The 17,645-nt window shown below is 41.0% G+C and overlaps 1 protein-coding gene across 5 annotated transcripts in view; it reads right to left on the reverse strand.

Moving 5' to 3' along the window:
• Tmcc1 (transmembrane and coiled-coil domain family 1) overlaps positions 1-17,645 on the reverse strand; it is a 125,745-nt gene that overhangs the window by 29,059 nt on the left and 79,041 nt on the right. Inside the window, exon 1 of one of the 5 annotated variants that reach the window (XM_010637940.3) lies at positions 7,243-7,465. The exons of the other annotated variants lie outside the window; for them this stretch is intronic. Coding sequence (XP_010636242.1) covers positions 7,243-7,305 — 63 coding nt within the window. The 5' untranslated portion in view covers positions 7,306-7,465. Of the gene's footprint in view, positions 1-7,242; positions 7,466-17,645 lie in introns of those variants that run through there. 5 annotated transcript variants of the gene reach the window in all.

Here is a 17,645-nt window from a genome sequence, read left to right on the forward strand (position 1 = left end):
CTTAGAATCGAATCACAAAAAAAAAAAAAAAAAAAAAAAAAAAAAAAAAAAAAATCCAGAATTTAAGATGTCCGAGATCACAAACTTAAGAGGTGGTGGGGCCAGTGTTTGAACTCTGACTGCAGGCTGTGTCCGGACACTCCCTGTGTATACTACAATACTTAGCAAATGTCTGGGAGCCACTTGGTAAAGAGGTGCAGAATGGACCTCTCATCACAGAATGTCTGGATTATGTCAACAGTCTCCTATTATTGCAGTATTATAATATTTTTTATGATCAATTCTCTGCAGAGCAGACAATGTAGTCTGTTTTAAATTAGGTCAGATTGCAACCCTCTTTTACACCTTAACTTTCAGTGACTATCTGCCAGAGTAAAAGCCTGTCATGAGATGGCCTGAGTGATACCCACATCATATCCCATCACCACCTGGCCAACTCCTTGGCCACTGACCACAATACTGCCCTACTGTCTGGCCCACAAACGTCCCCTAGCACTCCTTCCAGTGGGAGTGCTCTTCCTTCACACTCTCCTGTGACTTGCTCCACCTGTCCTTCGTTCCTTGCTTCAATGGCACCTTGGCGGCAAAATCCCACGACTGGCCTACTAAAACTGCAATGTTCCCTTCCACCATGAAATCCCCATTCTCCTTCCTGATTTCATCTGTCTATGTAGAACTTTTAAAAAAACTTTACAATAAAAAACTGGAACATAAGGTCCATGAAGGTAGGGATTTTTGTGTTTCGTCCACTTTTGCTTCTCCAACAACTAAAATGATGCATAGTGCTTCAGAGCTAGTGGAATATTTGTGGCTGACTCCCTAGTACTCTCTCCAGCATAATTCCCAACCATCCCAGGCTCTCTCCACGGACCCCTTCTGCTCTTCCCCTGGCAAGGCTGAACATCTCTAAGTGTGTCCTTTCTTTCCCTCTACTTCAAAAATATTCCATTTTCAACCTTCTTCCAGTAACTGCGGGTACAATCTCCTTCCTGATCTTTTCCACATCTCTTTCAAGTTATCAGGCAGCTCCCAAGTCCTGTTTATTTTACTTTATAGACATTAAATGTCAATCCCTTTTATGACAACAATCTACAATCTCTTTAACCACAGATAATACCACAGCCAAAGTATAAATCCCAACAGCTACTTTCCCCCATCCACCTGGACACTCACTGTTCTGAGACTGGACCCTCGCTGTTCTGTGACTAAATCAAGGGTAGATTTCTCATCTTTTTCTAGCTACTTTTCTCTGGTATCTAGCACACAAATGTTAAATAAACATCTGCTAAGGGAATGGTTAGATTCACATTACAGTTCCTTAAATATTGCTGTAAATGGTAGCTTTTCCAGTTCTACCTTTGCTTTCAGGAGACTATCAACAACTTTTTAATGCTTTTTATTTTATTTTTTACTGTGAGGGAGCCTCATGCATGGTAGGCAAGCACTCACTCTACCACTGAGCTACACACTCAGCCCTTTTATTTCCAGAGAGGGTATCACTAAATTGCTAAGGTTGGCCTTGAACATGCAATCCTCCTGCTTCAGTTTCCCAAGCTCTGAGATTGCAGGTGCTTGCTACCACACCTGGTCCTCTCACTGTCTCTGAGCATAAAGAGTAATTCCCTTGCAGGGTCAAATGATACATATATTCTTCAGAGCATGCTTGAAATCTGAAAGGTCCCCAAAGTACACTAACATTAAATTTTAAAGCACTGTGTAGGTTTTAACAAATATTTCTCTGAAGAACTGTTTGGTATCAGGACAAAGCTTTGCAGCAAGACCAACGCAAAATTGCCTTGAGTACTCTGAGATGTTCTGAGACTTGTATGGACAGCAAATCGTTACTTAACGAAACACAGTAAAAACCTATACACATGGTAGAGCTCTGTCTATTGGAAACACGGCAAGTAACTAGAGGAGGATTTCATTTAATTGCTTCTCTATATTGAAATATTCCCAATATTTCCTCCTATACTGCTTGTTATTAGTTGCTGAAATAACTAATTTAACTAGATAAAGAGCACAGCTACCTTCCAAGTTGAAAAGATCAAAGTCACAAAAACTAGTAACCTCACTGAATTTAAAATTTTTAAAAAAATGATGCCATTTCCTTTTTGGAAAGAAAATACATTAGATTGTTATTTTTATGCTCTGACAACCTGAGAATTCTTTTAAATGTAATGCTGGTAGAGGGATAACCTTGGTGGGATTCCCCATTTCTCAGCACAAAAAGGAAAAAAACAGAACCGCATGCCCCATGTTGACCCGTACCTCCTATGGCTCTCCACTGGTCTCCCTCACTATGGATCTTGTCCTTTGTGTGGCCCAAGTGTGGCTCGGTCCTCTCATTGAAAGCTGTACCCCTCCCTCTGTGTCCTCTGCAAATCAGATGCTGAGATCAAAACCCTGGTCATTATGAAGAAGTGTGGCCCACTCTTCCCTATCTCAGTCTGCATAAGAAGGCAGCTGTCTGCCCAACCTGAGAGGGGTAACCCAAGGTGCAATCTCCAGGCATCCTCGAATCACCCCAAGTAGGGAGAGGGAGGAGAGCTCCGGGCAGGCTGCAGGTAGGCGCTACTCATTTTGGTGCCCAGCCGCATTAACTGTACTATCCCAGGAGACCGGCACATTTGCTGTGTGACAAACCTGCCTGAGAGGCAAATGCAGGCCTTTCTCCAAACCTGGAGCTCTCTGTTCTATTGCACACCCAAGCTAAGTCTTTAAGAGACTGTAGTTTTACAGTTTTAAGTTACTTGCAATTGAATAAAAATTATTTTGAGATAAAGAGCGGGGACCATCACTCTTGCACTGTTTATAAAATTTGACAACAGGTCAAGTTTCCATGCCATTAAAAACTAAAAATATTGGCAAGGGGTACTTCAGGCTATTTTCTTAGATCCTACACTTAATTCTGAGATGCTAAATAAAAATCACAACAGGTCAAGTTTGTGGGTAACAGAACTAGATCCTGTCTCAATTAAACAAGCAACCAAACAAAAATTATAGGAGACTACTCTTTTATTTTTTAAAATCTTAGTTAAGTTTTTCCTTTTTATTTTTAGTATGAGGCCACTGTTTTAGACTAAACTCCTGAACTAGGCCTCAACACACAGGCTAAAAGTCAAAACAGAGTCACTCACGCTAAAAGGTTCCATGTCATCACTCTGATACTAAGACGTTTTGCTTTCTAGAAATAAAGATCAGAACAACAACAGCCTCATTTCCCAAACAGGCCAGTTTCAACTGGCATAATAATCAAGTTTCTTTTGCCTTAAAAAAATTTTTTTTTTAGTGGTACTAGGGATTGAGCCCATGTCCTTTGCACCGTGCTACATCCCCAGCTCTTTAAATTTTTTAAAATTCTGAGAGAGGGTTTCACTAAATTGCTAAATTGCCCAGATTAGGCTTGAAATTTGTAACCCTCGTGCCTCAGCCTCTCAGGGTTCTGGGATTACAGGTATGCACAATGCCTGCTTTTCTGCCTTAATTCATACAAAGAAAAGGTAATCTGAAGTGATAAGAAGTAGTAACCCTTTTTTTGAGACAGGGTCTTACTATGTAGTCCAGGCTGGCCTTTAACTCAAGGTGACTGTCCTGTCTCAGCCTCCTGGGTGCTAGGATTACAGGTGTGTGCCACCACACCCAGCAAGACAAGTAACATTGAAATGACCGATCCATTTTATTGTTCTGCTTACTTCAGCTTTTCCTGTTTTAAAACAACTCTTCTGCTGGGCTCACTGGCACATTTACGGAATGAAGTGCTGTCTAATTCTAGAATGAAAAACAAAGTCATTAAGATCTTTAGCCGGGGATTTAACTCAGTGGTTCCACCTCCTGCCTTGCAAGCACAAAGATCTGAGTTCGATCCTTGGTATCCCCCCAAAAATCTTTAAACTGTTGGGCTGGGGATTTGGCTTAGTGGTTCTGCTACCTGCCTCACAAGGTAAGCTCAAGGGCCCAAGTTCAATTCCTGGTACCAAAAAAAAAGAGAAAATCTTTAAACTGTTACCACAATAGCCTTTGACAAAGAACAGTTGCTTTTCTGTAGAATAAAGCAAATATACCTTTAATGCTGTGAATGCCTCCTGTTTTCTGTCTCCAATGTCTTAAGGAGTCTTCAGTTTTTAAAGAATACAGAAATGTTAAATCACATTTTTTGCCTGGATCTCATTCATTTGCAATATGGTGTTCAGATTTTTCCCAATTAATATCAATGACAAAGTACAATCTCTAAACCAACTTTCACAAGAGGAACATAGAGGATATACTCCAATTTGTTTGCTATTTATTTTATTTATTGAACTCAAGGCTCTACATATGCTAAACCTGTGTTCTACCACCCAGGGTGGGGCACCCTCAATCTTGCATCACATCCTTAATCCCAGCATCACACAATCTCAGCAATGCACACTTAATTATAATATCACACACCCTAGATCCAGCCACTTCCAAAAAGCCTCACCTATAACCACACAAGGCTTTGGGGGTACATTTCAACACAGTCCAAGCCAAACAGTGGTGGTGGGAACCAGGAGGTGGGGCCTTGCTGAGGGGGGAGGTCATTGGGGTGTGTAGTCGAGGTGTACACCAGCCTCTTCCTGTGTCCTGGCTGCCTCTAGGGTCAGAAACGGTCTGTCACATGCTCCCATCACTGCAGCCCAAAGCCACGGGACCAGAGACTATGGTCTGAACCCTTTGAACAGTGAGCTAAACGCACCTTTCTTCTTTTATGGGACTTCTTTCAGGAATTTTGGCATTGTGATTGCACACAACACAATCTAATTGGTAAAACTCAGAAATTACTGACTGAATATACATCCTGGTAAGTCCTGTAAGATAGGGCAGTAGATGTGAAGGCAACGCAGCCCTTGAATAGAAGAGCTACATATTCAAAAGAGGGAAAGAGGGTGGGAGATTTAGCTCAGTGGCACTGTGTCTGCCTTTTAAGTGCAAGGTCTTGAGTTTGATCCCCAGCGTATGTACACACACAAACACACACACACACACACACACACACACACACACACCCCAAAAGAAGGGAAAGAGAACAGAGAAGTGGAAGTGAATAAAGCCAGAATGAGCCAGGGTCCAGAAGAAGGAATGTAAAGGCACCTTCAAGATACTATCATGGTTCTGGACACTGTCAGTGTACAGTACAGGAGAGGGCTATGGCAGGGCTGAGCAGCTGCCACAGGCTGGAACTACTGCTCTGGACTCTGTCTCCATACAGCTATCACTCAAGGTTTCTCAATGATGAGAGTAGTATAAACTCTTATGGAACCTAGACCTGCAGATCCAGAAGGCTACTTGATTATATCAAACTACGCATCCCAGACCAATCAACAGAATTCACTTCTAGACTTGGTCTTCTCACAGTGTGCTTTACTTCAAGATAAGCAGCATGACCCAGGAGGTTCCACAAGCCAGTACCAAACCCAACCAAAGTTCAGAAGCCACCCTGGACATTTGCATCCCACCTACAGCCAATCCAAAGCTATTTTACCAGTTTACTTTCTGAATTCATCCTAGATGAATCACAAGATTCTCCTTCAGTCTCTACAGTTTACACTCCCTTAGCCCAAACTCTCACTCTCTTTCCTGGACTACACATCCTGACTATCTACCTGCATTTTACTTAGGTACTCTCTCAAGATGGAGAAATTTCTATAGAAGAGAATTTGGTATTTGAGCATAGTGAAGAAGAAAACTGAGTTAAAGAATGAGGCAATTAAAAAAGATAAAAAGAAAAAGCTTCATTTATTCAGTGCTTCTTTAAACTGACTTGGTGAAAGCTCAGCCCTTGTTACTCAGAAAGCTTTTGGGAGGAGCTAAAGGATGCTGAAAGTAAACACTAGGGCTGGGGTCAGGAGCACAGGGATCCCTGGCTCTACCATGCTTACATAAGCCGTGAGTCAGCAGGAAATCAGTTGTCAGTGGATCTCTTCTGTCCCCATTCCAAGCCACTAAGACACCCGGTTCTTCCTACTAGTGAGAAGAGGCCCAAGGCAAGACCTGAGGCAGGCTAAGAAAACAGTCAAACGTCTTCCAGCAATATGCACCACATTAGGATGAGGAAAAGTAAATCTTTATGCTTATTAAAAAAAGCAGCAGCTTCCAATTTAAAGTAGATTATAGTGGCAGGTGATCCTGGTAGGATTTCACAGATCTGCTAAAACCCATTTCTTTAACTTGTAATACAATGTTCACCAAAAAGTCCAAAATTAAGACTACTAAATCTGCTAAAAGAGAAACCTAGATTTCAAAGAGAAAATGCCCTTATGTTTCTTGGGGTTCAAAAATATTCAGGGCTACTTTCTATAACTATCTTCTCTCTACTGAAGGCAACACTGTGGTACCTAGCAACAGAAAAGGCTTTATAATGCCAGAATTTGGTCTGGCAAAAGAAAATGTAGAGAACCTAAAAGAGATTCAATCATAGTAGAGGATAAGTAGAAACTGCACTTACAACCACTTGATATGAAGCAGCAGTGACAATGAGCCTGAGACAGACACCCACCCCCGCATAGCTCTGAAAATAGCAGACTCCTTACTGCCTCCCCACCTCCACACAATGTCCTCAGGCCTGCTGCTCCAGCAGCAGCAGCCAAGAGGAGGAGGAAGCCTCATTTTTTCTTCTCCACTTCAGGCCACACGAAAGCTGGATAAGAAGGATAATTATGCCTATGCAAAGAAGGAAGAGACCTAATTACGAGTCAGCATTCCTTTCTGTGAAAGACCCTAGCCTCTGCCTGCGCAGGGCCACCTGAGAAAACTTGGTGATTGCCTGAAGGTCATAACCCAAGCACCAGAAACGATGTTTTCCTCCTTTCTTCCTTGGCTATCCTTTCCCATCACACATGACTCTGCAAAATGTGTTGCTCATCACTGAGATGCAATTCTATGCAGAAGATACAGGAAATTTAAAAGAGAAAAAATACTGTAACACATTTACCTTACCAAAACCCCCTGTCAGGCAGGCTGCTGACTGTGCTGGCCTCACAGCTCATCCTTCCTCTGTGTGCTGCAGAGCAAGCCTGGGTCATGCAAACAGATCGCTCGTCTACAAGCTCTTTCCGTCTGTTCCCACTTCCAAACTGCAGAGGAGCTGTGGCAGACTGTCACTGCTGCACGCACCGGATTTCCGAGAATACCACTGTAAATGAGGGCAGCTACCACTGGGAACGCCCTTCCCCACCAAGAGCCAGCCACAGCCACGCTTCTAGTGGATCCTTGGCTTCTCACCTTCACAGTCTCAGAGAAGGGCCTTTCCCAGATCAGGCAGATGCACCCGCACCACACCAACATCCCGCAGAGCCATCCTCTACAGCGCCTGCTTCAGCCAGTGGACAGTTCAGGTTCTGTCTCCAGCACCAATTCGTGGAGCTTTTACATCTGAGTGCCTGGGAGGACTGTGCTGAACAGACAGAAAGCTTCTGCAAAACAAGCATCTGTGTGTGTGTGTGTGTGTGTGTGTGTGTGTGTGTGTGTGTGTGCGCGTGCGCGCATGCACGCGCACATGCGCTCACGCGTGCGCTCCTGCCGAGTGCTGCTGATACAAATGAATAGTTTGGTTGGGAGAATAGAGATCACAGACTGCATCTGCCTCTTTGTTCCAGCTGTGAGCATCTTTCACAAAAGACTAAAGCTTCCAACTGGTTGGACTAAAAGTCACAGGGCATTAATTCAAGATTCACATTTGTCTTCTATTTAAATTAGATAAAGTTGAGAGAAGAGCTAAAAGATTAAAAATATTCTCAATAAAATAGTACAATTTAGGTAGCTTGGTTCAATAAATAAAAAGAAAAAGCAATCCTCCTATGTGTTGACAAAGAAACATGTTTGCTAGAACAGATTTCCATTTCTTTCTTAGTTTCTTCTCTTTTCATCTTAGGTTCATAAAACTATGTAAGTTTGAGCAGTAACAAAATTGTGCAAGAAACAGAAAACAGGAGGAGACTCTAAAATCTCACTACTCAAGGGAAAAAATGTTTCTGCACCAAGAACACTGTAGCTCCAGGGAAATCGAGGTCAAGGTGACAATACAAGCAGACCCTGCATCAGCTCACACTGTTCTCCAAGTGCCTACAGCACCACTCAGAACAATCTGACACCTCAGGGAAACTTTCTGCCCTGAGAGAGTCACTGTGGGTCTGGGCAAGCTATAGGTCTGAACTTACTTTCCTTATTTGCTGAAAGCAGTGGAAAAGGTACACAGGAGTTCTAATGATTATAAAATACAGTGCAGCATATTAGAGCATTATTCCTATGAATGTTTCTCTGAGGCTAATATTAGAAAGGAATCAGAGAGGAAGGTAATTTAGTGGAGTGCATCTTTTTATGAGCTTAGGCCTGTGGTAACTTCTGTGCTGCTGGTGCACATGGGCCTAGGAGCTCAGGGCAGCACAGTGGCAAGACAACAAGGTCCATCTTCATCAGCCAGTGCCATAGCTTCCAGAATTCTTTCCCTTACATCACATGAGGCCCTCCAAACAGAGGCCAGATAACCTTGAGTACTAAGATTCTAGGTTGGAACCATGGTCCTGGAAAACTCTTCTTCCATCTCTATGGATGTCCCCCCACCCAAACCAAACAAAAAACAGGGCTGGGGGTTTGTCTCAGTGGTTCTGCTGCCTGCCTCACCAGCGCAGGGCCTGAGTTCAATCCCTGGTACCAAAATCAAACAAACCAACTTGTACCACTAGCATCAACACCAGCTATTTGTTTACTTAACTGTATTTATTAGCATTTTCCATCTCTCTTTTTCCTTTTTCTTATTTGATGCTGGGATTGAATCCAGGCTTCACAAAGGCTAAGCCCCTGCTCTGCACAGAATCATGCCCAGCTGTGCACTTTCAGTGTCTTATGCTAAGACCATTATGTTCACTGTAGAAAAATTTGAAAGCGCAAGTGGGCATAAAAGAAAACAAAAATTACCTGTAATCCCACTTACACAAGGCCAACAAACCACTGTTACTGTGATTTTTATTTTTTAAAAAAATGCACAAGTATTTTGTTATTCAAATGATAAAGGTGTTTAGAACTATATTAAGAGCAACAGTGCAGCACACATGCCTGTAATTGTTCTTGGTAGGCTGAAGCAGGAGGACTGAGAACTTAAGGACAGCTTGGGCTACACAGTGAAACCTTGTCATTCCCCCTTCAAATAAAAATAAAAAGCAATAGTGACAGAGATACAGAAGATTTGGGGGGTGGATGGTGAGGTGGTAGGTGGGGACTGACTCAGGATTGTGAACATACTAAACAGGTGCTCTACCACTGAGCTATACTGCATTCTCAAGAGACAGAGAAACACAAGGTAGTAGGTCCTTTGACAAGAAAAAGCATTTTTTTTTCCTTTTTTGGCAGTAGCGGGTATTAAATCCACTAGCCTCATCCATGTTAGGCAAATATTCTACCACTGAGTTACATCCTCAGCAGAACCACCATCACCCCAGCCCCACTTCTTTCAGACAGTTTTGCTAGGTAGTTCAGACTGCTCTTCACTATGAAGTCCAGGCTGGCCTTGAACTCATCACCCTTCTTCCTTAGGCTCCCCCCATCCTAGTGCTGAGGCTAAGGATTACAAGTGTATCCCACCAAACCTGCCTCATCCTGAGCCTTTTTAAAAAAATTTTGAGACAATGTCTCACTAAATTGTCTTGAACTTGTACTCCTGCTTGTCCTTGCAAGTAGCTAGAATTACAAGGTCACACCATCACACTAGACTATAAAATAGCATTCTTGTCCCACAATAAAGTGACAGTTCGTTTTAAACTTGAAAAAAGAAAAAAGAAAATTATGGTTTGCTCTGGGAAATACATTATCTGGACTTGAAGAGAAGCTATGAAATATTAACATACTGGCAAAATTCAGTTTCCAACTAGTTGAATATTTTGGCAAAATTCAACCAGTTTTTATGGGCGTGCTTCCTTGGTCTATTGATTGATATGAAATATTGTTCTTTATCTTGTGTAATTTTCCTAAATAACAGTAATTTTCTGGCTTCATGTTGATTACAACTGGATGATCAGAAAATTAAAAGTTCTACAGTACAATAGGGTAACCATAGTTCGCAACAATTTAAATATAAGAACTACAAGAGCGCGTAAAGGCCCCTATCACAAAGACATAATAAATATTCAAGGAGTTACAAATGCTAAGTAAGGACACTGATTTGACTTCCGTGCTGTATACCTGTATCACATGATTACAGTGTACACAAACTGTATAATTATTATATGCCACTTTAAAAAAGGAAAAACAGCCGGGCATGGTAGCGCATGCCTGAAATCCCAGCACTTGGGAGGCTAAGGCAGGAGGATTGCTGGCTCGAGACCAGCCTAGGCTACATAGTGAGTTCCAGGGCAGTCTCAACTACACTGAGAACCTGTAAAATTCAACCAGTTTTTATGGGCGTGCTTCCTTGGTCTATTGATTGATATGAAATATTGTTCTTTATCTTGTGTAATTTTCCTAAATAACAGTAATTTTCTGGCTTCATGTTGATTACAACTGGATGATCAGAAAATTAAAAGTTCTACAGTACAATAGGGTAACCATAGTTCGCAACAATTTAAATATAAGAACTACAAGAGCGCGTAAAGGCCCCTATCACAAAGACATAATAAATATTCAAGGAGTTACAAATGCTAAGTAAGGACACTGATTTGACTTCCGTGCTGTATACCTGTATCACATGATTACAGTGTACACAAACTGTATAATTATTATATGCCACTTTAAAAAAGGAAAAACAGCCGGGCATGGTAGCGCATGCCTGAAATCCCAGCACTTGGGAGGCTAAGGCAGGAGGATTGCTGGCTCGAGACCAGCCTAGGCTACATAGTGAGTTCCAGGGCAGTCTCAACTACATAGTGAGAACCTGTCTCAAAAAACCCAATAAATAAATAAATTATAAAAAAAAGGAAGAACAATCCCCCCACACACATAAAATATGGACAAGTGATGTAGCTCAGTGGTAGAATGTATGCTTGGTCCTGGGTTCGATTCCCAGGAACCATGAAATACAGCAGCAGAACAATCTAGAAAGAAAGAAGGTTAAAAAACACCCCTCAAAAAACAAAAAAAGAACAAAGGTTCTCTGTGAGGGAGCCAAAGACCTTTACAACTGTATTCCCTTATCTATTTCTGTTGTTTACTGTTATTCTGATTAAGTAATCAAGCACCCTTCATCACCTTACCAGCTGCCCTATCCTAATCTAAGGTCCAAATCTACTTCCTTTACTCTTTTATCTTGCACTCTCGAGTACTAAGTCCAAACTACAGGAAGAAACAATTGATCACCTTTCTGGATGACTTCTAGTCCTAAAACTACCTTTGAAATTTCCCAGTGTGTACCAAGAAGATCATGAAAGTGTTTTTTGTTCACATCATAAAAAAGAATTGCTAGTAGTAAGATATGCTCAAAATAATTAGGTTTGGTTGTAGCATTCCATAGTTCCTAACCAGATCTTCTATTCCTCTGGTTAAGTTTGTATAAAAGTGTTAATATATCAGAATTCATACATGTAGCTTTCCTGGACAGCGCTGGAGGTCTGTTAACACTTTCACTATCAACAGCATATTTTTACCCACATTTTGAGAAAATAATAAAAAAGTTTACTCTCTTCCATTCTGCTATTGTTGGTGTCTGTAGTAAGCTAACCATCTCCACCACTGCCTAGAGCTTCTGCCTTACTCTGCCCTCCACAAAGCAATCATGTGTTCCATGGGAAGGCTCTGTCTGGCTCTCTGCCTATGGATACTCCTGAGGACAGACCATGATTGTGGTTATTTGTTCAGGATACCTTAATGTCACCTTGATGTGTGTGTGTGTATGTACACCTGCCTTCCTGCCTGTTTGTGTGTATGAACAAGCCTTCTGGGTTTCTCCTTAAATTATTTTAGAGTCTAATATTCTCATGCCTAGGGCATGCAATAAATTTTGTGGTTTAAAAAAAAAGGAATGCTACATTTTCACAGATTTTGTACTTGTGATCTGAATAAAACAGTAAGTAGCATCTGATTTTCACTGAATCCTCAGCATTCAAAAAGTTACTGCATTTTCTTTTAATAGCAGTAGTTATTTGCAGACACTATCAATCTCATCTTTATCAGAATAAATCGGATTCTGTCTTCACTTATACTTGGAATTCCATACATGAATGAATGTCACATTTGACAATGATTCTTATGGAATCAAATAAGAAATCACTTAAAAAAAAAACAGTTGACAATATATGGAGGCTGTTCCTACCTTGAAAAATCCTTCCAAATTAACTGACCTGAGTCCTGGCTCAATGGCCTACCCTCACAAATTTTAGCAAATACATGGGACTTGAAGACGAGATTAATCCATCCAAATTTGTGAAGGTAAAACTTAGACCCTATCTCAAAGCAAAAAACAAAAAAGGATTGGGGATGTAGCTCACTGCAAAGGCTCTGGGTTTAGTCCATGGCAACACACACATGGGAATCTGGAGAGAGGGAGGAAGGAAAGGAGGGAGAATGAACGATCAAGTCAAATCTAATGAGACTGATAACTTTGTGATCAAGAATAATCTTTGGAAGTTATTAATGATCACAAGGCGGATAAGAAATCAACAGCAAAATTTATGAAAGACTAAAGTGGAAAGAGTTAAATGTTCCTACCAGGGAATGCTGTGTGTTGTCTATTGGACTCTGGAGTTAATTTCTTTGCTTTGTTTTTTTGAGACAGGGTCTCACTATGTAGTCCAAGCTAACCTTGAACTCCTGGAGATCCTCCTGCCTCAGCTTCCCCAGTGCTGGGATTAAAGGCAGGCAATACCATGCCCAGGCCAGGACTCTGTGGTTCTGATTCTATAAAGGTTTATATCTTTGTCTTTGGTTATATTATTTCAAAACTCCATAGAAATGGAAACTACCTCTTGGATGGTATTCTTGATACTATGTAAATGAATTTTGTCTAGGAGGTAATATAAATTTCCTTGAGGTCAATTTTCATTTTAGCATCTTATTGGCTCCTTCATTAATTACTAAGTTAAATAAAACCTTTGACTACACAGAAATGAATGAACTGCTGTATGAGTTAAGTTTATATGAGTCATAATTTTACTTTCAAAAAAATCCTTACATTTGGATCCTTTTATTTCTTTAAACAGCTAATTAAAAAGGACTTTAGTCGGAGTTACCCTTTGTCTGTTTTTATAAGGTTATTACGAAAGAGCTAATCATTTTTACTGTTTTAAGAAGTTATATAAAACAGAAAAACAAAAGATTACGTGACAGAAATCATAAGCAGGCTCAAAATCTAAAATATTGATTCTGTTACCTGGCCCTTTACCAAAAAGTTGTTTGCCAAACTCTGCTTTAAAGCAAAGTTACAGACAGCATCTCAACTGGCACAGGTAGTCTAACAGGGGTGATCGATTTAATACAGACAGGAATGAGGATTGAGCCAACATTCAGCAACAACTTCAGGTTAAGACCTGCACTGAGAAGAGAGGATCCTCAACCAAAATACTATCTAGAGATGTTATAAAGAGTATTTTACTTGATGGCACAAAGATTTCCTTAATAAAAAGAAAAATTTTAATTAATGTTCCTTTAAAAAAAAAACCCTATTCACTTTAGTTTTTCATTTGAGTATTTTTCAGACTCCTCAACACTGACTGCAGTTTACTGAATGTCTTTGGACAAAACCAAAACTGAATACAAATTTCATTAGAATCTAACTTATGAAATACACATCCTGAATAAATACAATATAACGTAGGTAATAACACACCCAATATAACCTATGGATACCAGAATCAGCTCTGACAAGAACCTATTTTTTTTCCCTCAGTAACAAAAACCTACTAATAGTCATTTTTATTGTGTTTAACACTGTTAAATGTTAGGGGATGCTGGAAATTTCATAAGGAAATAAATTTTAGCCTTCCAGAATTCCAGGGGAAAATACTTTTAACTTTTAAAAATCTCTTCTAGCTGGGTGTAGTGGTGCACACTTACAATCCTAGGACTAGGTAGGCTTAGGCAGGAGGACTGCTGCCAGTTCGAGGCCAGCCTGAAATACATAGCAAGACTCTGTTTCAAAAAAATAAAAAACTTCTCCTATGTAATATTTGTTTGAAACCTACAAAAGCAGTTTTAATTATTAACTCAATGAGTTCCATAAAACTGCACCTCATTATTTGGAAACAAATCCTAGACAAAAGAAGTTTTTATGAAAGCCAAGTCTGGTTCTGGAGACTTGCAGTACAGCTTATCTCAGCTGTCGTACTTCACGAGTGCCACCTTCTCTTCCAGGTAAGAAGCCTAATGTTTTCCCCTTCCTTGTCTTTCCACTCTTCACTGTATTTTACTTGTGAAGGATCCACTGAACTTGTTCTGATCCCTTTTACTGACTTTCCTGGTTTGTGATTTTCTAAAACTAGCAAAAGACAGAAGAAATTAGGTCAAGGATTTAAAAAAAAAAACCCAAATAATTATTATCTGTAATCACAGATAGCAAAGAACATACTTAAAAGGAAGGCACTACAGAAAAAAAATGCAGTAAACAGGAGCCCGCTGCACGACCCCCTCCCCAGGTGCATGGAATCCCTGGCTGTGTTCTCTCCCATCAAGACCTAGTGAGAGGGAGGCTCTTAGCCACCTTAGGGCAGTTGTCTCCATTAACATGCTCACTCCGTAACCTCCAGTAGGTGGGAGCTTAGGAAATGGGCAACAGAAGAGCTGGAAAGAAACTTAAAACTTTTGAGATTACTCTGGTCACATGAACATCTAAATAAGGCAAGTACTCTCTTTTACTACTCAGAACAAATTAGTTCAGAAAGGAGGATAGTTCGTAAGCTCTTACCCAGTGGCAGAACATGAGGTTCCAGGAAAGAACCCTGGCACTGACCTTCAGATGTTGGCTAAACCACTTATCTTGCTACCCACAACACTTAAATGAAGTACAATAATCAGTCAAGATTGCTTATTTAGGCACTGCCTACCTCAAAAGAATTACACTTCATCTAGTCTGCTTTCTGTTTCTTTAACAAAATACCCGAGAGTGAGTCATTTACAAACAAAACAGGTTTTGTTTGGTTCATGGTTCTGGGAGATCCAAGAGTTCTGTGCCAGTGTCTGCTCTGTGTCTGATGAGGCCCTCCTGCTCTGTCACAGGAAGACAGAGGGCATCACACAGCGAGACAGAAGAGTGTCCACCCTCAAGATCCACACAACCCTAATCACCTCCCACAGCTCCAAACACATGAATGTTTCAGATACACATTTAAACCACTGCCACTATGTAAAGGGCAGGGCCTGGTTTTACCACTTCAAGGCATATAACATTAGCCTGATGGAGACAGCAGCCCTCACTCAAGGGTGGGCCAGGGAACCCCCAAGGACCACCTGCAAAGCAAATGCAGAGGATACAGAGAAAATGATAATGTCCTAACATCAAAGGGTATTATATTTTGGTATCCTGAGACATGGCACAGAATAGCACTGAGGTCTATAAAGATTTGGTTATTTTGAGGATCTCCAAAGATCCAATGCAAAGGGTACAGCACCCTTAGCAAAGGTGTGCAGGCAGATTAAAATGACAAAATCTAACATCATCTGGAAGTATAATTACTCATGGTAAGATCACTGTAACAGAGCTGTTCAGAAATGTGGACTGTCTGTGAGTCTCTACTTTTTTTTTTTTAAAGGGAAAATATGTTTTAAACGAACATTTTCAAAATATCAAACTCAAGAGGAAGAAAAATATAAAAAGCATCTTTGGGCTAGGGAATAGCACAGTGGAAGAATTCATGGTTCTTGGGGTAGGATTTGGGTTTGATTACCAGTACATTTGTACACACACACACACACACACACACACACAAACACACAAAATCTTTGGGGGCAACTAGATCAATTTAAATTCAACTTCCTAAGGGAGGCCATGCCTTCAATATTACATAAACAAGACATGCAGAAATTTGAAAAGCGTAAGGTAAGTTGTTAAAATATAAGCCGGGCGTGGTGGCACACACTTGTAATCCCAGCACTCAGGAGGCTGAGGCAGGAGGATCACTGTGAGTTTGAGAAAAGCCTGCGTTACATAGTGAATTCCAGGTCAGTCTCAACTACATAGTAAGGTCCTGCCTCAAGGAAAAAAAAAAAAAAAGTCCATGCATCACAATGCTGTCTGTGCTACTGGCAAACTACCTGAAAGTCAATGCAGGTAAGCTAGGTTGTTTTTAAAAATGTTATTTCAGGCTGGGGATTTAGCTCAGTGGTTCCGCTGCCTGCTTCTTCACAAGTGCAAGGTCCTGAGTTCGATTCCCAGTACCAAAAACAAAAAACAAACAAAAGAATGTTATTTCACCTTGTGAAGAGCTTTTTCATCCTGCATGCCATGACTGTCAGAGGCACAAGAACCACTGTATCTATCAGTCAGTATTTACTAGAGAAACAGGTATAACACAAGATATATAAATATACAAGAATTTATAAGATTGGATCACAATGGCCACCCACAGAGTGGGATGATGGGATGAGGAAGAGTCTAGAGGTTCTGTCTACACACTGGAGACTGAAGCATTTTGTCAAAGGTCTAGAGTTCACTGCAGTGTCCCGTGCGACGTGCGAGTCCATATCAGGAGGTCAGTGAGTCTGCAATGGAAGGCTGAAGCGTCTACACTGGAAGGAAGGCTGAAGGACCTTCGATGGAAGCCGAAAAGTCTGTGCAAGGCAGGAGATGATGCCCAAGGTGAAAAGGGAAGTAGCTGTATCCTTCCTCACTTCCCCTTTATAGCATCCAGGCAAGGAACAGCTCTAGGGTAAATTTTTCAGACCCTAGGGTGTGGAATTGCTGAGCTGATTTAGCTAAGTTTCTCTTAGCCAAACTTCTCAAGTTGATACAATCACTCAACCATCACAACCACTCTCTTGAAAATCCTTACTTTAATAGCTATTTTATCACTCCCAAATGTCAGGTGAACAACAGGACAGGCACTGAGTCTCTGCTAGGGCAAACTGCAGCCCGCCTTCCCTGTATGATTCACTTTTAGCAAAAGAACCCTATGGTTTAGCCAGAACCCCCACCCTCATACCAAATGATCAGACCCCTCATCCTTGGCTGCTGGCTGGGGGAGTCTGGTCGCCCTGGCCTGTGTCCAGTAAGAACCCTGCTGGGACACAGCCTGAGGCTTCCTCTTAGTCCTTTCCACCAACAGGTGCCCACACAGGCCCTGGCTCTCCACCCCACTCACCCGTGCTCTATTCGGAGTTGAGCATAATCCATGTCCTCCAATGTGGTCCTTACTACCTATCATTATGGTCCTGAAGAACATCTTCTTTACTATACTTTAGCAATCACTCAATGATTTTTTTAACAGTGAGTTGTATTCTGAAAATGTTATATTTCCCCCTATTTAAGCTAAATAAGGAATTGCATATAGTATGTACATTATAATATCCAGAAATAGTCAAAGGAAACTCCAACTTGGTAACTTTGCTTTTTAGTTGCTAACTCTTACATGTGGTACTGTAATGCACATTGGAATATAAAACTACACTACTGTACAGTAAAATCAGCAAGAATTACAGTACTGTATAAACAAGGTATACTGTAGAAAAAAAGACACTGAGGTTCTATAAACTAGATGTACAGAACGGTGTCT

Source organism: Fukomys damarensis, unplaced genomic scaffold (genome assembly GCF_012274545.1).
Source record: "Fukomys damarensis isolate Sample0158 unplaced genomic scaffold, DMR_v1.0_HiC HiC_scaffold_37, whole genome shotgun sequence".
Taxonomy (NCBI): Eukaryota; Metazoa; Chordata; class Mammalia; order Rodentia; family Bathyergidae; genus Fukomys; species Fukomys damarensis.